The sequence below is a fragment of the Bufo gargarizans genome, chromosome 2 (genome assembly GCF_014858855.1).
Source record: "Bufo gargarizans isolate SCDJY-AF-19 chromosome 2, ASM1485885v1, whole genome shotgun sequence".
NCBI classification, from domain to species: Eukaryota; Metazoa; Chordata; class Amphibia; order Anura; family Bufonidae; genus Bufo; species Bufo gargarizans.
In genome coordinates, this window is record NC_058081.1 from 148,486,167 (window position 1) to 148,507,504 (window position 21,338).

Sequence of the window (21,338 nt, forward strand, 5' to 3'; positions counted from 1 at the left end):
GGCATGGTTGGATGAATTCAGCCGATCACTTGCCATTGTGGGCAAGCACCAGGAAGTCGGTTTTTATTAAAAACGGACTTCCTTGACGTGCAGTTTAGTTGGTGGGATCGTTCGTATGTACGATCCCATGAACGACTGTTGAGGCTGATCATCATCGCAATTGTATGGCCAGCTTAACAGAGGTACAAGAGCTTTGATACCCCCCCAACTGGTTACCTCCCCTCTGTACCCTTACTGCAGACTGCTAGCAATTCATTCATAACTTCTAGTAGAAATAATAAAGGAATGGCAAATTGTAGAGTCATAAGAATAGAGGCTCCAGCATTGTTATTACATGGGGAATACACAAAGCTGTTAAAACAGGAATGTCGGGAGCGGTGACAGGTCCTTTTTAAAGAACACTAAAACTCATACTGAAGTTCACGTGAGGCAGATGAAGTTTATTAACACTACTAGCAAAATGAGATGGGTTTCCACTGCGGGTTGCACCAGGTGTCCACCTTTTTCTGCAATGACGGGGATGTCTTTATGTGAAATATGCTTTTAATTCTATATCTGCAGTACTCCGTATCATCCTGAAAATAATTAAACATGCACAAAATAAAGTGACATTATCCCAGCCTTGCCCTTGCCAACTTTCACTCTTACAGATGAAAGGAAATGCCACGTGCATGCCTGTGGCAGCGGCAGATACGCATATAAAGAAATATACACTTTCATTACAGCTACATTGCTTTTTAATTGGAAAACCCATTGTGCAGAGAGCATATAGCAATAAATGAAGCCATGGCGTTCACTGACAAGTAATGAGAGGTAGCCTGCCAAAAAGTGCTCGGGATGGATGCAAGGCCAGAGAGGAGGCCGCACTCGCCAGCAGCAGATCATTTTATAGCCATTAATAAATGTACTTAATGCCCAGAGGACGGTGAAAGATTTTTGGATGAGAACCTCTAGCAAAGCAAAAAGGCATAAATCAGTGTCGGACCAAGGCCGCCTACAAAATGTTTACAGGAATATATATATATATTGTTTTCTCAACCTTTCTCTCAAGTCATCCAAGCAGCGCTGCAGGTGAACTTCTCCTGCTGTAATAAGGACGTGTTCTCCCGTCTCCTGAATCAACACTTCAACGCAGGGATCTGCCTGATTTAAGAGCTTCATTCCCTTCACCAGTTGTGGCATTTCACCTGCAAAAAGAATTATACCTGCATGAAAAATGGGGTTTGTAATCGGGTCCAATATGCATCAGAAAAGCAGGAAAGTTTATAGTGCTCTTCCATCTCCAACAATATAGAAACATAGATCATCACCTAGTCATAGAATACATAGAATATCGCCTAGCTTAACCTACATAAAATGTAGAGAAACAAATCCTGGTTTTGTACTTCTTATTCCTTCTCCTATGTCATTTTCTCCATTCATATACATAGCTATGTTCTACATTCTGCTGGTTGGTTTGCCCCCATCCTGATGTCGCCTGTGCGACCTAGCAGAAAACCAGCACAACTGTAATCCTAACACCCGGCACCCACGCCGATCAGCTGTTTGGAGAGGAGGGGGCGTTCCTTCCTCTTCATTCCACTACACATCGTCTCCCCTGTAGTGGAATTACAAGTGCTCACTCCATTCAAGTGAACGGAGTAATTACACTCGCTTCCGAGGCGACGGGCAGTGTAATGAACAGGAAGAGTACCGGCGGGGGTGCCAGGAGTCAGACCCCCACTGATCAGATATTGATGACCTATCCTGAGGATAGATCATCAATACAAAACCCCTACACAACCGCTTTAAGCTTAGACATGAATGAAGAATAATACATCATGTAACTCGAGTACAGAACAAGATACAAGTAAAGTGTTTACACAATTTCACAGAATTCTCTGCTCATTCTATTCTGTAATGCCGTAATTTCTACAGACTATAGCTATAACTTACAAGGCCGTCCACAATCGGTCCCCCCTTACATTCCTGCCCTGTATCCCAATACATCTGCTCCTCACAGAATCGGCTATAAGATTTCTCACGTACATCTTCCATCCTCCCTACCACAGCCCATCACACTGTTCCCCAATATCCAAACCTTCAAAGCAACCTGAAAACCCCCCTCTTCAGGCAAGCCCCCCACCAATAAGCATGCTGCCACCACACTACCAGCTGCTTCTACCCTCACCTACTGTCTTCTCCAGCTTCCCTTATAGATTGTCAGCCATCACAGGCATGGTCCCATGTTCATATCTGTCCGCATTGCTGAGAAAAAATATGTTTAATATATGCAAATGAGCCTCTAAGGGCAATGGGGGCGTTGTCATTACACCTAGAGGCTCTGCAACTGCACTTTGATTAACAGGGCTAGGTGGTGGAATCGTGATCATGCCTGCCTGGCCCTGTCAAAGTACAGAGGACGTGGCGGGTGCAGATCGAGCACAGCCTCTAAGTAGGCTAGGATATGCCCCCATTGTCTGATAGGTGTGGGTCCCAACCATGAAAGGGGTGGAGGGCGCAGCCACCCTTCATTCATTGCTATTGGGCTACTGAAAATAGCTGAGCACTGGGTCGGCTATTTCCATCAAGCTCATAAAAGTGAATGGGAGCGGTGGCCGGTCATGCGTGGTGCACTCCCATTGACTACTATAAGGAGAGCTCTTGGTGGTGGCTGGATCCAGGGAATCACAGCGCACTACCCAGAAGACTTCTTGGACAGGTAGGCTTAATCTCGTTATTTGGCTTCCTATAACGTTAGCCACCCTCAAAAAAGTATGAGGGCCATTCATCGGCATCACAAAACCAACCGCCTTGTATGGAATGTAAGTACCAGTACGCCGCACTGCTGCTCGGATCGGGATTGTTTTGGTCTGGTTTATAACCTCTGGTATTCTTTGCTGAAGTTCAGATACTTCCGTTTTTAATTTACACTAATGTGTGTGCATAATGTCACACATAAAGCCATTATAAATAAATAGCACAGAGAACGCCAACAAGCAACTGGAAGTGGATCAAGCTGGCATGGACGTGACGGCGGTGAATAGTACTTAGCAGGTATTAAGTAGCCCCGGTTTATAAATTCACCACAGAAGCCAATGGCTTTGTTTTGTGAAGGGGAACTGAAGTCAGAGTGGATTAAGACAGCCACTTAAGGAAACTGCAAACCTCACGATAAAAACAACACAGAGGAGAACGCACGGCTGGAACGAGATGGATGGTCAGCATTAACCCCACGCACAAAATGGATGACTGCATGTATGCTGCAAAAAGCGAACTATAGAATAGCAGATTAAGGTTTTTTTTGGTTAGTTTTGTTTATCTGAGGTGATCTGGTTGTAAACGGTTTATTAAGAATTCATGGATATCATTAGATGGGGCGTGCAGTACTATGATACTGTTGACCGATCCTCAGGATAGGCGTTAAAGTGAACGGGACAAGAAGTAGTAATGACAATGCGCCACTGTGCACAGGAGCCAACGCACAGGTAATTACTGAAGAGGAAACAGTGCCTGCACATGCCTCGCTGACCAAATGACGTCATGGAAAGGGGCAGGTCACCAATGCCGCCAATCATTGGCTGCAGTGGCATCAAATTGGATGTTGACAGTGGGAGGCTTAGGTGCTGCAGCGGGGACTCAGTGGCGGGAAGAAGGTAAGTATGCTCCCCTCTGCAAATCCGGACATGTGGCGGGACTACCAGATGAACCGCAGACAACTCCTCATTTATTATTATTTATGCCAGTAACTTTACATTTAAAGGGGCTGTCCGAGTTTTAATTGAACTCTATCAACCCCTTATAATCTTGTATATGGCCAGCATAAAGGCTATGTACACCTTTGGAGTCATTTTTCTAAATTATGATTGCATTTAACTTATTTTTGGCTAAAAATCTTACTTTCAATGGTTTTTATAAAAAAATATATTGAGCTGTTTAGTCACAAAGGGCTAACTGTTTTTCTAACTGTGTGACTGGTACTTTCACTTTGTGCAGGTCATCTACAGCTACACTCTTATCAGTAAGATCAGAACTGAGCCATAATGAGTGTTTATAATGTCAGAGAGCAGAGATAAGGAGTCCGTCTGCTCCTGAGATGACGGAAAAGACAAAAAAGCCACAGGCAGCTGGTAGAGCATGTCAGCTCTGTACACATAAAAAAGGACTCCATGTTGTTAGTAAAGACCAATTGAAAACATTTTTTTTAGCTCAAAATAAGTACAATGCAATACCGGTAATAAAAAAAAATTGCCCCAAAGGTGTAAATAGCCTTTAAAGGGAACTAGACATCTCAGGCATGACATTTTAGCTGCCCACTGTACCTTATTCATTCACTTATTACGCTCTGGAAGCAGTTCTAATTGCGGTATTCTAACTGGTAAATGCACTTTCAATCTTCTTCCCGCCATATGGAAATGAACCTTTTCAAGTAAAGGAGGCCGTCTTTTCAGGATGTCCCCTCCCGCACCCACCTCCTGCATTGTGAGTGACATTCTCTCAGGCAGGGAACATTATCCCCAGGTCTCGATAGATCCCAAGCAGGCTCCATCAATTGAGGAGCAGGAGGTTGGGGGTCGGGCAGGGACACCTTGACTCGGAGGAGTAAATTGTCTGTCTCCTTGACTTTAACAGACGCATTTGCATACAGACAGTGGGAAGAAGATTAAAAGTGGTTTGTATAATTAATGTATTTTTCATTATAATTCCGGAGCTCTTTCTGTATGTACAGTAATGGTGATAAAAAAATCTATGAAAATAATTTTGAAAGGAAAAAAGTGAATTTTCAGCACATTTACTAGTTACAGTAGAATACTGCAACAATAACTAATTCCAGAGCGCCATAAGCGCATGAGTGAAGGTACTGTGGGCGGTTAAAATTGCATATCCGAGATGTCAGGTTCCCTTTAAAACACAAGCAAGGTTTAGTGAGCGATCCCATAATACCTGAAGCTCAGTGGCTAAACTGTCTTTTCAGTATAAAGTATTGCAGGAATCATTTGCAATATTCATGACGTTGCAGGCAGTAGTAAATATCCCAGCCCCCAGAGAACTGACCCAAAGCAACGGGATGACTATTGGATCGATCCCACATTATAAGACTAGGGAACAATTCAGTAACTTTCATTACCAGTATATAAAATGTCTACATTTCAGATTCAGTGTCAAAAACAATTCTGCTATCATAGAAGATGCCCTCGTCTTATCTACCCAGATTCCTACGCTACTGTGGTTACTTTGATCACATCATCTCCGTTTCTGCTCACATTCCTGCGCTCAGGGTTAAAACTGTTCTGCATCTGGAGCTTTTGGGAGTCGGTGCCTGTGATCCCAATCACCAGTTTATAACTTCCGTGCTCTGCCTTTTAAGGCCAAAATGAGTTTTCTGCCAGTTCATATAGCCGTCTGATAAAAGCGTTCACACACTCCCCAGCATTTTCATCCCTGGAAAGAAAATCACAGCTCATCACGTATCGCACTGCCTGCAGGTACAGAATGCCCAGATGTCTTCACTATATATCCAAATACAGAGGCCATAAAACCTGCTCAGCAGCAGACCCGGACTTTAACAAAGTATGAAAATGACCTAAAACGTGAAAACCAGCAGACGGGTAATAAAATGCATTAATCAGCTAGGTATGAAATGAGCGAGACGTCAGACATGCCAAAGTCATAAGCTGTATGAGCAAGAATAACATATGTGACATCTGCTTCCAGAATGGGTAACTGCTCCCTGGGACTGACCGTCTGCAGGCTATGCTGTTATAAAGTCAGCCATGTGGCCTGGGCTAAAACAGTTCCTGCTCCAGCTTGAGACTGCCCTTATTTGAGGTGGATCACGGTTTCTTAGTACTCTCCTCTTTCAATGACATAAAATGATGGCTTATCACTAGGATACGCAGCTCGTTGGCTCAGTGGCTAGCAGCACTGGGGTCGTAGCTTCAAAACCGACAAAGAAAAACATCTGCATGGAGTTTGTATGTTCTTTTCATGTTTGCTTGGGTTTAGTTAGTGATGGGTGAGGGTCTGACAGCTAGGAACCACATGAATCCTAATAATAAATCGGTTGCAGTGATGGCTGAACAGCAGCAAACCCAGACACTGGGCGTGCAGGCAACGACTACATTGCTTACTTCATTACCACTGCTCTCACATCTTTTCTAAAACGGCCTAATGAAGAGGCAAATACCATCCTTAAAATCTTATTTGGAGGACTGTAAGAAATCAGTTCTATACCTATTGTCTTAGCCGGTAATAGGCATCATATAGATAGCCTTACCTACTGAGACACCATCTCATGACACTGGACACTGCCTATTGGAGCTATACACTCACCTAAAGAATCATTAGGAACACCATACTAATACGTGTTGGACCCCCTTTTGCCTTCAGAACTGCCTTAATTCTACGTGGCATTGATTCAACAAGGTGCTGATAGCATTCTTTAGAAAGGTTGGCCCATATTGATAGGATAGCATCTTGCAGTTGATGGAGATTTGAGGGATGCACATCCAGGGCACGAAGCTCCCGTTCCATCACATCCCAAAGATGCTCTATTGGGTTGAGATCTGGTGACTGTGGGGGTCATTTTAGTACAGTGAACTCATTGTCATGTTCAAGAAACTAATTTGAAATGATACGAGCTTTGTGACATGGTGCATTATCCTGCTGGAAGTAGCCATCAGAGGATGGGTACATGGTGGTCATGAAGGGATGGACATGGTCAGAAACAATGCTCAGGTAGCCCGTGGCATTTAAACGATGGCCAATTGGCACTAAGGGGCCTAAAGTGTGCCCAGAAAACATCCCCCACACCATTACACCACCACCACCAGCCTGCACAGTGGTAACAAGGCATGATGGATATATGTTCTCATTCTGTTTACGCCAGATTCCGACTCTACCATTTGAATGTCTCAACAGAAATCGAGACTCATCAGACCAGGCAACATTTTTCCAGTCTTCAACAGTCCAATTTTGGTGAGCTCGTGCAAATTGTAGCCTCTTTTTCCTATTTGTAGTGGAGATGAGTGGTACCCGGTGGGGTCTTCTGCTGTTGTAGCCCACCTTTCTTTCCCATTCTGACATTCAGTTTGGAGTTCAGGAGATTGTCTTGACCAGGACCACAACCCTACATGCATTGAAGCAACTGCCATGTGAATCACATTAATGAAAAATAGAACAGGTGTTCCTAATAATTCTTTAGGTGAGTGTATATAACAGAAGAAGGTGTCATGGTAGCTCAGTGACAGCACTGCAGCGCTGGCATCCTGGGTTCAAATCTGACAGAGGACAACATCTGCATGGAGTTAGTATGTTCTCATTGTATGTTAAGGATTTTCCTCCAGGTTCTTCGGTTTCCTCCCACACTCCAGAGGTTAGTTGGCTTCCTATCAAAGATGACCTAATGCATGTTGGTGGCTTTCCTGCTCCACCGCTCTCAGCAAACAGAAAGTTACAACCTGCGCTTTCAGGCCCTTGTGAGAGAAAAGCACCTTACAAATGGCTGTAGTCAGTATCCCATTCAGGATAAACGGGACATTGGTCCAACAAAGGCACCATAAGCAATGGTTCAAGATACACAGAAGTGTTCTTCACTACCCATTAGACAGAATGCACAGTAACCACTTGGCCTTGATGTATCATGTCCACCTTAATTTAGCTTGAATTTGGTTAAGGACTCTAGTTTCTTACCAAATACTGTAAATTTAACACAATATCAAACGTGAGCAAAACCTTTGACAGATTGCCATTGGCAACACACCATCATTGGGCCAGTATTCGACAAATATGTATAAAAGAATGCCAGAGGCATCTGTCAGAGGTATAGGTTATATGTATATGTCAGGGAATCCTCCCAAAGTATAGATGGACATGGCAAAAGTCAGTGTGAAAGTAACGTCAGTAGTGTTTTAACTTCCCTGAGCTTTCCAACAGGGGTCTTTTAATATCTGAAATAATTAAAACAGTATTTGCAATAATTAAAATAGTATTTGCTGTTTGTTTCAGTCTTTTCTGATGGACACAATAGCATGATAGACTACACTATTCTGTTAGCAAAAAAATCCATATAGCTAACAGATCAGTTGGCTCTAAAATGGCTAGTGACCAAAGACTATAGCTGTACTCCACAAGCTAAATTGGGTAGACCACTACGCCTATGCGTCAGGATGCAAGCAGCTCAGGCTGTATCACAGATGGTGGCATGGAACAAGAGTCAGGTGAGCATGCGTTTTTTTCCCCTAGTCTTTATTGGGGTAGCTTTGGGGAAAAATACTATATAGGTGTCATTATTGAGGCACTACAGGCATTATTAATCGTATTACTATAGGGGCATTATTATTACTGGAGGCACTATAGGGGAGCTTTATTACTACTGGAACCACTCTGGAGGAGCATATAACCTCTGAGGCTGTCAAGTGAACACTTCTTGGTACAATTATTTTTGGGTCACACTATGTGGCACTATTGCGATCAGGGGCAATGTTTGCTGGGCACAGTTATTTTTGAGGGCACTGCATGGAAATCATTACTGAAGGGACACAATCTGTGTGGTACTAGGTTTTCAGGATGACTATTTGTATGGGATACAGCCATAAGATGTCTGTATGGCAATCTGCAGAGTCAAGATATGACTGGAAAAAGCTGTTATGGTGATCTGGGCTGAATGGAGAACATGAAGAATCACCTACAATCAGAGGAGACATCAACTTAATGTAATAGGTATTTAGTTCTGTATTCTCCTGTATGTTAGTAGCTATAAAAGACCAGGCAGAATACTGCATTTTGGGATGGCTTGGTGCTCTGGTTTGTGCCTCTGTTTGCTGCGGTCCACATGCGGTGGGGCTGCTCCCCCAATGAAAAACACGCTACAGTGTTAGGGGTTTGAGCAGTTCCCCCATATTTGCCACTATATTTCTGTGATTTTGTTTTATATGTAGTGTATGTGCCTTTACCTGGCATTTAAACACTCTCCTTTGCACCTGGTAGCCTCCATCACACGGTCTGATATGGGTGTGGATTACAGTCTTGCTTTATTCACATTGCATTAGTTGTCCTGCTATGCGGTTGTGTGGAAGCTTGGCTGTGAGCTGGATTACATCACCTTCAGACCTTGTTCACACCATAGTTAGCGCAGTGGTAGGACCCTTGCCATGCTGAGAGACCGTGACGTGGTGCATGATGGGCTCCGATATGTTCCTGACAGGAATATATTGGCAAAAGTTTTAATATCTGCTTGTATGACCAGCCAGTATAGTCAGTGGCATATCCGTTTGGTGCATTTATTTCTGTGATTTATATAATTATATTTTCATCCGCACAATGCTCCGTTTTGTGTAGGATGCCTTTGTGGTGCATGTGGACCGCGCCGGCGTCCTCCATTGTACGCATGTTTTGCTGGGGATGGTCGTTTGCTGCGGTCCACATGCGGTGGGACTGAAAAACACGCTACAGTGTTTGGGGTTTGAGCAGTTCCCCCATATTTGCCACTATATTTCTGTGATTCTGGTTTGTGCCTCACCTACTCAGCCTCTTTCTTCATATCTTAAAGGGGTTATCCCAGAATCATTTTTTTTAATTCTTGAACCTAACCTTGCATTCTGCAATAGGAAACTTTTTAATAGCTTTCTTTTTTTAAATTCACTACATTTTTCCTACTCCAGAGCAACACCATTTGACCATCAATTCTTCAATTCTACATGCCAACTCCTACATTACCGGAGGTAAATTGCTCAAGTGAGCTCCCCTGCTGCAGGCACCACCTCCTACGTACATGTTGTCATCAATGGCAATATGTACATTGGCCGGGTCCTGTTTTCTTTTTACTGAGCAAGCCTACAAAATTATCACCACATACGTCAGAATTTCTGCTTCTGTTCAAAGACCTCCCATGACACCGTCCCAACCTTTCAGAGCGCGCGGATAATATGCACTGCACAGCACACACTTCTGGGTGTAGTGGACGTATATCTAGTGCACAGGTGGGTGTAGTGGGTGTGTTTGTAAGTCAAACATGCGTCCAGTGGGCACAAGCAATATGGACCACAGATTGGGTTCAGGAAAGCAGAAGAGGTGTAGTAAGAGGTAACCAATGATGCTGAAAGGCAAGCTTTGCAGTCTAAGTGGATTTTGGGCACTTCTCTGTAGCCTAAACACACCCAGAAACCGGAAGTCGCAGGAAAAGTGGAGAACTCGAGGGATCATTGAACAGAAAAACAACAGATTAGTGAGGTTCAAACTTTACTGCATGAAGGCTAGTTAAATAGAGCAATTATTTTTATATGGGAATCCTGGATAACCCCTTTAATTAGAAAAAACTGAAAAAGGACAGAATGTGGCAGCCAGCATCGGCCACCATAAGTGGTAGTTTCTGGTGAGGTATTTTGTGCTGCTATTCGGCGCAGCTGAGGCAGTATTTTGTGCTACACTATGGTATTTAGTTCTATTGTGGAGGTATTTTATTCTGCACTATGGTACTTGGTGTTGCTGGGAAGGTATTTTGTGTTGTATTGCGGTGCTTGTTTGGCATTAATGGGAAAGCTTTTTTTGGCAGAGCTGGGATTCTGTGCAGTATTGTGGTATTTGGCACTGTTGTTGAGGCGCGTCGTGCCGCACTGTGGTATTCGGCACTGTAGAGGAGGTATTTTGCGCTGTATTGTTGACTTTGTTTGGCACTGCTAGAGGTAAAACGCACAGTGCTATGGAGGTAATCTTTGGTCACTTGGTGAGGCCTCGGCATCACCAAGGATTGGCTGGTGGGGCCCATGTGCAAATAGTTTCTGCCTCATACCATTGGACAAGAAGTTGTCTTTGTATAATTTGAGCTTTTTGGAAAGGGAAATGAACACTATGGCGTTGTAGATTACACTGAGAGGGATTATATCTGATGATTCACTGCAATCTCCACATCACTTTTATGTACATTTCCGTCTTATCACTTTACTCATACTTTATCTGATGGAACGACAGATACTGACAGTGAATTACAGGTATTCTTAGAAAAGCAAACACTAAGTACAAAATAAGAGTAATGATCTGTAATCATTGCCATGGAAATTCCCATACACTATACATCCAAAGATGCTAACAGATGACGTAACTAAAGATGCGTAGACATAGGGGGCGCACAGACAACTCCACAAATCCTTACTGCACTGATGGTGAAAAAAGCCTGCTGGTAGATCCTCATCACGAGGCAGCAAAACGCTCAACAAAAGTCATCCAGAATATACAATCATTGAATGTTTTACCTGAATTCATTCATTGATTAGAACGCTATATAATGTGTTAGTATTTTGTTACTCCTTTTAGAAATTTATGAATAAACTAAAAACTAGAAACCGCCATTCCCATTAAAGTTGTTGTCTCACTTCAGTAAGTGGCATTTATCATGTAGAGAAAGTTAATACAAGGCTCTTACTAATGTAATGTGATTCTCCATAATGCTTCCTTTGCTGGCTGGATTCATTTTTCTATCACATTATACACTGCTCGTTTCCATGGTCATGACCACCCTGCAATCCAGCAGCGGTGGTCGTGCTTGCACATTATAGTAAAAAGCACTAGCCTATGTGAGCTTCCATGGTCCCGGCCACCAGAGAGACTGATGCTTTTTCCTATAGTGTGCAGGCACGGCCACCACTGATGGATTGCAGGATGGTCTGTAATCATGGAAATGAGCAGTGTATAATGTGATGGAACAGCCAGCAAAGGAAGCAATATGGACAATCACAATCCATTAGTAAGTGGCTTGTATTAACTTTCTCTACATGATAAATGCAACTTACTGAAGTGAGACAACCCCTTTAATGATTAGGAATGGCTTGTTGCATCTAAGTCCAGCATCCATAAAGAGCCGAGTTCAGGGCGTATATCCATGTTATGCACAGTGGCTGATTCTTCCAACTTTTTTTTTTTGCCAACTTTTTAGCATTTTTTTCTGTACACAATGGTTCTGCCCGTGGTCTTCACAGGCCAATACACTTCTAGATGTAGCTTTTTCAAACATTTGTGACTTTTGTATGGCATAAAAGAGGAGTACGGAATTGATAAATTTCCCCTCTTCTGTTGGACACTTATACTTACTTGGATGTGCTGGTTCAACAGCTACTCGCACAATTGGGGTTGCTTCAAAGTTTAGTGGAATAAAGGGTGGACATGCAGGTGATGTGGACAGTGTAGCGGACTTCAGGACAAAGTCTTCCAAACCGCTAATACCTGTACAAGGAGAGACAAACAAAACAGAAAGCAGAAATAAATAAATGACTGAAATCAACCAAACTTACACAGTTCTCATAGTAATAGTTGCTGGTTATTTTTTTAATTAAAACCTGAATCAGGGTACTGTGGACCTCAAACTGGGCTGAAGGTTCACCTACCAACAAGACAATGACCCTAAGCACACAGCCAAGACCATACAGGAGAGGCTTAGGGACAACTCAGTGAATGTCCTTGAGTGGCCCAGCCAGAGTAATGACTTGAACCCATTCGAACACCTGTAGAGAGACCTGAAAATGGCTGCCCACTGATGGTGCCCCACCCAACCTGACAAAGCTTGAGTCTATCTGCAGAGAAGGCTGGCATAAATCCTTAAATTCAGGTGTGCAAACCTTGTGGCATCCTACCCAAAAGACTGGAGGCTGTAATCGATGCCAAAGATGCATTAACTAAGTACCGAGTAAACGGTCTGAACACTTACGGTATGTCAGTGCAACATTTTAGTTTTGGGCAATCGATTACTCTCCGGCTTGCCCCATCCTCTCAGATGGAATGTTCTTTGCACCGTCGCCATCCTACTGCTGTGCATGTCATATAGATCCCTTTGTAATCCGCCAGGTAGGATTGTTGGTTCTTCAAGCGCATATAGACATTGGTGAAGATTTATCAAAACTAGCGTAAAGGAAAACTTGCTTAGTTGCCCAAAGCAACCAATCTGATTCCACTTTTGGGAAATTAAAGGTGGGCTCTGATTGGTTGTTACGGGCAACTAAGCAAGTTTTTTTTTCCTTTACATTTTGATAAATCTCACCCACTGTGTAATTTCACATGGGCAAAGAGGCTCACATGGGCGGACAAGGACCTGTGGACAAGAGTCCTGGTATGGCACTACACTATGTAGCGGTGAAGAATCTGTTGGAAGCAGGACGTAAGCCCCTGAACCAGGAAGTGCCACGACAGAAGAAGCAGGGACCAGAAGAATAATGGGGAAAAAAAAGCCACATTATTTATTTTGGGGTCATCTCATTACTTATTTTCTCAAATAAGGTATGCAGGGAGACAACTCTATAAGGTAGATTCTAAAGTCCGTAATTTAACAGCATTTTCTAAGCTGTGACTAACCCAGTGACAGACAAGTTGTTTATCTAGGTTCTTCAGCAGAAGCTCCCTCAGGAGTCATATATTACATTGCTCCAGAGCTTATGAGTCACACTTCTCAGACGATTACAGTGTCAATGACTGCTAAAGGATAAACATTCCTGGAAGTACATGGGAACTGCTGGACAATACTAATGGCACATATGGTTTATGAACGCTCATCCTGACAAGCAGGGTATATATATACCGTAACATTAATGATGTCTGTCCAGGTTTCTGTAGGGCACTTTGGTATGTTTTTATAACAAGAATAGTGTCGCCTACAGCAGTATTCTTGATATAAAAATACCAGAACCCAAAAATCTCCATTTAAATGGAGTCTGTCACCTAAAAAATTCAAGCAGGCCCAATGCCTTGTAGGGCTAGCTCAGCTGAATAAAATTTCACTTAGTGAAAGATCCATGATCTTCGTTCAGGAGGAAAAGCACTTTTAATCCATATGGAAGTGAGCAGTTAGGTGCAAAGATGGCCCTATCAAGAAAGAGAGGGAGGGGCTGTTCGAGGAAGCAGGAGGAGCAAGGGTCCACAGAGTGGCTTGGTCCCACGCTTGGTCCACTTAACGGCTCATTTGCATATGGACTTAAGGTCCATTCACACGTCTGTGAATGTGTCCACACCCGTTCCGCAATTCTGCGGAATGGGTGCGGACCCATTCATTCTCTATGGGACAGGAATGGATGCGGACAGCACACAGTGTGCTGTCCTCATCCGCATTTCCGGAGCTCGCCCCCGATCTTCTGGTCCGCGGCTCCGGAAAAAAATTGAATATGTCCTATTCTTGTCCGCGGACAAGAATAGGCAGTGCTATGGGGGTGCCGGCTGTGTATATTGGATCGGCAATACACTTCGGACGTGTGAATGGACCCTTAAATGTGCTTTTCCTCCAGAATGAAGCAATGGATCACTAAGTGAAACATATCAGTATATTCAGTGGAGCGAGGATGGTGCCTGGTTTACCAGTGAATTTCACATTATTTAGCAGGCTGCAGAATGCCATTCACAGGGAAAGCAGTTAGACTGGCTGTTTGATGGTCCAATCTCCAGACCCACTCTGACCTCTCCTGAGAAATCTTTTATGATGATTTATGCTCAAATCTAATTATCTGGGGGGATACTATCTCTCCTTGGGGAGAGAGCGCCTTAGTTGGCGTGAGGAGACTTATAGGCTATAGATCTTTCTCTGGAATTCTGGTAAGAAAGGGAAACAAATGAGCTCTTAACAAGCTCAGCCTCTGATGCTACCAGATGTAAGGCAGCTATTCAATAATGTTCAGCCCTATAAATAGGCCTTGACACATGACTCGGGTAATAAATAAGTCAGCACCTCATCTGCAGACAGCTGTTTTGGGGCGACTGCCCCTCATCAGTGCAGAGCAGAGAGTACTGGCTTAAATGGGTGAGAGGCCAAGTCAGGATTAGGGGGGTACTATCTCTTCTTGGGGAGAGAGCGCCTTAGTCTGCGAAAGGAGACTTACAGGCCATACATGCTCCTCTGAAATTGAAGAGACTTAATGGATGCCTTACATCTGGTGGCATTAGAGACAGAGTTTGTTAAGAACTCATTTGCATCCCTTTCTTTCCAGAGTAGGTGCTGGTTTATTTAAAGGAGTTGTCCGGGCTCAGAGCTGAACCAGGACATACCCATATTTTCACCCTGGCAGCCCCCCTGACAAGAGCATTGGAGCATTTCATGCTCTGATGCTTTCCTTTGCCCTGCACTAAATTGCACAGGGCAAAGGCAGTTTCAGGAGATCCAGTGACGTACCGGCATCTCCTTAGGGCTGCTAGGCGGAGGCTTCCGCCCAGCAGTGAGCCCGGTGACGTCACCGGCACTGATGGGCGGGGTTTACCACTGCCCTAGCCTGTAAAACGGCTAGGGCAGCGCTAAAGCCGGCCCATCAGAGCCGATGACGTCACCGAACACACTGCTGGGCGGAAGCCTCCACCCGGCAGTGTGTTATTGAAAATAGAAAAGCCCTTGCCCTGCACAAGCGCATTGGAGCTCAGTAGATGGACATACACATTGCTATACACTGTGAACACCAGGTGGCGCCATACTCTGTAAGTAAATGGCATAACCTCATTGGATCGTTTAACAGCATTCAAATGCAAGTATACTTCATTTTTTATCATCTATAAACTGAACATGACAAGTGGAACAACCCCTTTAAAGCTGGCCATACAAGCTATATACACCTTTGGGGGCAATTTATTAATGCATTTTACTCATTCTGGTCAAAAAAATCTTCTTTTATTAAAAATATTGAGCAGTTCTGTCACAAAGGGTTAACTCATTTCTAACCTTATCTATAAATTACTAAAAGGTCATAAACATTTAAGATTAGAATTGATTTTAATGAGTGTTAATGAAGCCAGAGATCAAAAAAAGGAGCCAGTGAAAATTCAGATCTTGCTACAAAATAAACTCAAGGCTGCACAAAGACAGTAGTTCACATTTTTTTAATTAAGACCAACTGAAAAAATATTTATCTCAAAATGAGTACAATGCAATAATTAAAAAACTGCCACCAAAAGTTTACATTTCTCCCAACATCTGCTGTCGTACCACCACCATACACATTAGATGGTCAGACATTCCTATAAAAAAAATCTGTTGCCTCGGATGACAATCTAATGCAGGCATCCTCAAACTGCGGCCCTCCAGCTGTTGTAAAACTACAAACTACAACTCCCACCATGCCCTGCTGTAGGCTGATACTTGTAGGCTGTTCAGGCATGCTGGGAGTTGTAGTTTTTCAACAGCTGGAGGGCTGCAGTTTGAGGATGCCTGATCTAATGTCTGTGGCCACCCTAAGACAGAATTGTCAGGTAAGGATGCAACCTGTCCCTATTACAATGTTGATGATTAGTGTTGAGCGAACTTTAAGTTTGGCGTCTAAAGTTCGGGTTATCAAAGAATCGCTACCACGGACCATAACGGAATTTAGAATCCATAATGCAATTCTTCCATAACACGAACCCGAACTTTAGACCCCGAACTTAAAACACAAGTTCACTCAACACTATTGATGATGGCTAGTAACCTGCATACAATAACAGGTGACAGTACCAGCTGGTGTCCCGTGGCCACATTCCATATCAACCACTCTTGCTGTATATTTGAGGATCAACACTAAAAAGAGTGCTTTCTTTCAAAGCCCCCCAAACTTTACTATTGTAATTTTTCAGCCAACCAGGATACTTCTGCTAGCTACCTACTAGACCAGGGGTCAGCAACCTCCTGCTCCAGTTGTTTTGAAACTACAACTCCCAGCATGCAAAATTGCTTGGCTGTTCTTAGAACTTCCACATAAGTGGAGCGGGCTAACAGATGTCGTTTTACAGCAGCTGAAATGCCAGTGGGACTTCTGCACTAGACACATGTACACTATGCAAGAAAGTTACAATTCAGTGTATTAACATCTGCTTTATATTATGTATTTTTTCCAGACTCCAGTATACAAACATACATACGATTGTAAGTGTACGTGATGCCCCTATGCACGGAGGAAAAAACATGCTCAGAATTCATTCATCAAAATCTTTCCCAGCAAATCTTGCAAAGCTGCTGAAATGTTTAAAGACAAAACAGAACCACATCTGCAAATGGTTCTCAAGGTAAAAAAAAAAATGCTTAAAAAACTGTTTTCACAACACTGCATTCTGTTCAGTAAGGACGTGACCTTGAAATTGCAAAAACATGAGTAAACATTCAGCATGAGGTGGATCACATTCAAGCTAGGTGGGCCGAGCTGCTGATTTGTCAGATATTCGCCTGACCTCATATTGATATATCATATCTTACTCAAAGCTAAATTACTCACAAGCCCCACCTTTACCCAAAAGGGATAACAAAAAAGCAAATCCAGTCATAAATCATTTAATTATCAATGGACTAGCAAAGATTTCACAGCTGAGCTGCAAAGAAATTAAACTAAAAAGAGGGTTTTACTAGATAGCATCTCTGGAGGAAGATTTATCAAGACCGGCGTTTTCTTGATATTGCGCTGCCGGAGGATGCGTTTAATTTATGGTGAGGCGCAACCTCCGACAGTCTGGGTGCCTCGGGAGAACTACCGTAAATGAAGATAAATGTGCCGAGTCCCCCTCCCTTGCCACACCCCCTATTCAGAAAGTGTACAAATACCACTATCAACAAAATTTTGTGAAAGATGGACTATAAAACGTTGCAAACCAGGGACTTTTTTTAACAAAAAAAAAAACACCAGGGAGAAAATAGATCTCCCCCTTTGAGTCTGAACTCCTACCATGATTGTGGATGTGCTCTCTAAGGCCTCATGCACACGACCGTTGTGTGCATCCGTGTCCGTTGTTCCGTTTTCCGTGATTTTCTGCGGACCCATTGACTTTCAATGGGTCCGTTGAAAACTCGGAAAATGCACAGTTTGTCATCCGCGTCCGTGATCCGTGTTTCCTGTCCGTAAAAAAAATAGGACCTGTCCTATTTTTTTGAAGGACAACGGTTCGCGGACCCATTTAAGTCAATGGGTCCGTGAAAAAGCACGGAGGCACACAAGATTGTCATCCGCGTCTGTGATCCGTAGGCTACTTTCGCACAGACGGATCCACAGATCCGTCTGCATAACAGTTTTTTTTTTTTAGATCCGACAGTATATTCTAACACAGAGGCGTTCCCATGGTGATGGGTACGCTTCAAGTTAGAATATACTAAGAACTGTGTACATGACTGCCCCCTGCTGCCTGGCAGCACCCGATCTCTTACAGGGGGCTGTGATCCGCACAATGAACCCCTCAGGTGCCGCACCTGAGGGGTTAATTGTGCGTATCATAGTCCCCTGTAAGAGATCAGGTGCTGCCAGGCAGCAGGGGCCAGACCCCCCCCCCCTGTATTAAATTAATTGGTGGCCAGTGCGGCCCCTCCTCCCTCCCCTGTATTAAATTAATTGGTGGCCAGTGCGGTCCCCCCTCCCCTGTATTAAATTCATTGGTGGTCAGTGCGGCCTCCCCCCCCATCATTGGTGGCAGCGGAGAGTTCCGATCAGAGTCCCAGTTTAATCGCTGGGGCTCCGATCGGTTACCATGGCAACCAGGACGCTACTGCAGTTCTGGCTGCCATGGTTACTTACATGCGCTGGCTGTGGCCGGCCGGTCGCTCCTCTTACTGGTAAGTGAAAGGTCTGTGCGGCGCATTGCTTATAGCTCAGACCTGTCATTTACCAGTAGGAGGAGCGCCCAGCCGGCCACAGACAGCGCAGGTAAGTATAATGCTTCTAAAATTGCTAAGTAACCATGGCAGCCAGGACTGCAGTAGCGTCCTGGTTGCCATGCTTACCGATCGGAGCCCCAGCGATTAAACTGGGACTCCGATCGGAACTCTCCGCTGCCACCAATGATGGGGGGGGGATTTTAATTTGGGGGGGGGGGGGGGGGAGAGGGGAGGCCGCACTGGCCACCAATGAATTTAATACAGGGAAGGGAGGGAGCGGAGCTGCTTTTGTAAGAATAAATATGACAATCCTTTTTTTCCAGAAAGGAGAAAAATAAAACGGTCATATAGGTGGTTGGCACTGCTAAATCAACTTTTCTTTCAGCACGAGTAATAAATACAGGTAAGAAAACCCTCCACCAATCTGTATCTCGTAATAGTAATTTTGGGCATGCACCAGAACCATGCTCTGCAAGAGCCTGTTTGATGGGAATCACTTAGTCAGGCACTAGTGACTTAAATCCAGTTGATGTACAGTACTTTAAAGGGTTTCTACCACTTGCTGTGGACACATTTCGTTTACAGACACTAGCGATCCGCTAGTGTCTGATGAACCATACAAGCCAAGTATTATATTCCTCCGTTCCGCCGTTTTCTTTAAAAAATCACTTTTATATTTATGCAAATGAGCCTCTAGGTGCTATGTGGGCGTCTTTTCAGCACCTAGAGGCTCCGTCTACTCACACTCTATGCCGCCAAGCTCCTCGCTCCAGCACGCCAATCTCCTAGTGAAATCGATCCTCCCCCTGCTTCTGGCGTCCAAAATCTCGCGCCTGTGCCGTTCGTCTCTGCATTCGGCGCAGTCAATGTCTGAGCGCTCAGACATTGACTGCGCCTGCGCCGAATGCAGAGACAAACGGCGCAGGCGCGAGATTTCGGACGCCAGAAGCAGGGGGAGGATCGATTTCACTAGGAGATGGGCGTGCTGGAGCGAGGAGCTGGGCGGCAGTTTATGAAGGTAGACGGAGCCTCTAGGTGCTGAAAAGACGCCCACATAGCACCTAGAGGCTCATTTGCATAAATATAAAAGTGCTTTTTTAAAGAAAACGGCGGAACGGAGGAATATAATACTTGGCTTTTATGGTACATCAGACACTAGCGGATCGCTAGTGTCGGAAAACGAAATGTGTCCACAGCAAGTGGTAGAAACCCTTTAAAGGGAATATGTCATCAGAAAATGACTTATTGTTTCAATCATGTTAAATATATTTCAAAGCACTCTTTTGGTGAAGTTATATTTAAAATTCTCCATGTGAATATGTATAAATATATATTAAAAAAAATACTGCAGTTTTTGCCTTGGCCACTAAGCTTAGTAATAGGCACCTGTACACATCACTTTAGTACAGTTATCTGACTATAATTACAAGCAGGACTTCAATGACAGATATCACTATAAATGAGAGAGAAAAAAAAATATAAAAAAAGAGAGGTTTATGGTACAAGGTACTACTCACGGGTATTCAACCCTGATTAGAAGGAAGTACCTCAAGCTATAAGGCGCCAAGAGGGTGAAGTAAATAAGGGAAAGAAAGAGATAAGGATAAGCAAATTAGTACAGGTTAACAGATTTACGATTCCTACGATGGGAAGGCAGCATAGGGGTTTAATGGGAGTGGGATAAGTCCCATACTCAATTGGTAAAGATAAGGGGGGGGGGGGGGCGGGCACAGGTGGGATCCAGTGAAAAATCCCACCCGTGGGCCGTCAAAAAAGGAAACACCAAATAGGGTGCCACTCCCTAGTAAATAGTTGAAACAACCGTACTGGATAGTATTTACCATAAGATAAATAGATTTAGAATAGGCATCAGTACAAGATAAAGTAAAAATATGGTAAAACCCAGAAATATAGTAGTAAAATCAGTGTACACTCACTTCACAGGGGGTTAGTCAACAGGATAAGCTCAAGCCACCTGAGACTTTGAACTCCCCTTGCCAAGATCGTTTTGGGAGTTTGGATGCCCCCTTCTTCAGGAGAAATATATAGGTCCATACATACAATTAATCATAGAAAAAAATTATAATAAATAATAAATAAAATGAGACGTAGAAATAATATGATATAAAAACCTTTTGACATCAAGCCATAGGAATCTAAACAGCACATGTGAAGAGCACAAGGTAAATAGCTTCAGGAATAGTACGATAAAGATAATGGATGAATGATAATAAATAAAAGGAAAAATAGGAATAATATACTGTAATATAAAAACCTTTTGACCTCAAGCCATAGGGATTTGAACAGCCCATGTGAAAAACGCAGGGTACATACCTTCAGGAGTAGTCCATTGTATAACAAGACCAATGGGTATAAGTGGTCCCTACACATGTATCACTCTTGAGTACCTTTTTGGAATGTCCACAGGGCTAGGGGACACGTGCAGAATGTGCGGGATGTTTGAACCGGAAGTGAACACTCCAATTCCGGTTCTAAGGTTCACCACTATGTTTACAATAAATAAATTATATATAAATACAAAAGGAGGGGAATACACCATGTGAACAAGTGTCCGTTTATAGGGACATCGCTGGATCCTATAATGGGGATCTGAATTACGTATCCGGCGGTGCGCTCCAGCGTGGAACACACCACCATCTTCTTCCTGTGCTAGGGTTGTGCGCTCCACTGAGGAACGACACGCCCTCATGCTTCCCTTGTGCGTTCCACCAAGGAGCGCCCCACCTCCACATCGCGAGATTAAGGCAATCTAACTGTGAAGAAAGGAGGAGATACG

At 43.7% G+C, this 21,338-nt stretch overlaps 1 protein-coding gene across 3 annotated transcripts in view; it reads right to left on the bottom strand.

Moving 5' to 3' along the window:
• The window catches only part of EFL1 (elongation factor like GTPase 1), a 277,476-nt gene that overhangs the window by 42,912 nt on the left and 213,226 nt on the right, over positions 1–21,338 (bottom strand). For all 3 annotated transcript variants that reach the window (XM_044279571.1, XM_044279570.1, XM_044279572.1), the window contains exons 16-17: positions 12,064–12,195; positions 1,040–1,187 (exon numbers count right to left, since the gene is read on the bottom strand). In XM_044279571.1, coding sequence (XP_044135506.1) covers positions 1,040–1,187; positions 12,064–12,195 — 280 coding nt within the window. The remainder of the gene's footprint in view (positions 1–1,039; positions 1,188–12,063; positions 12,196–21,338) is intronic.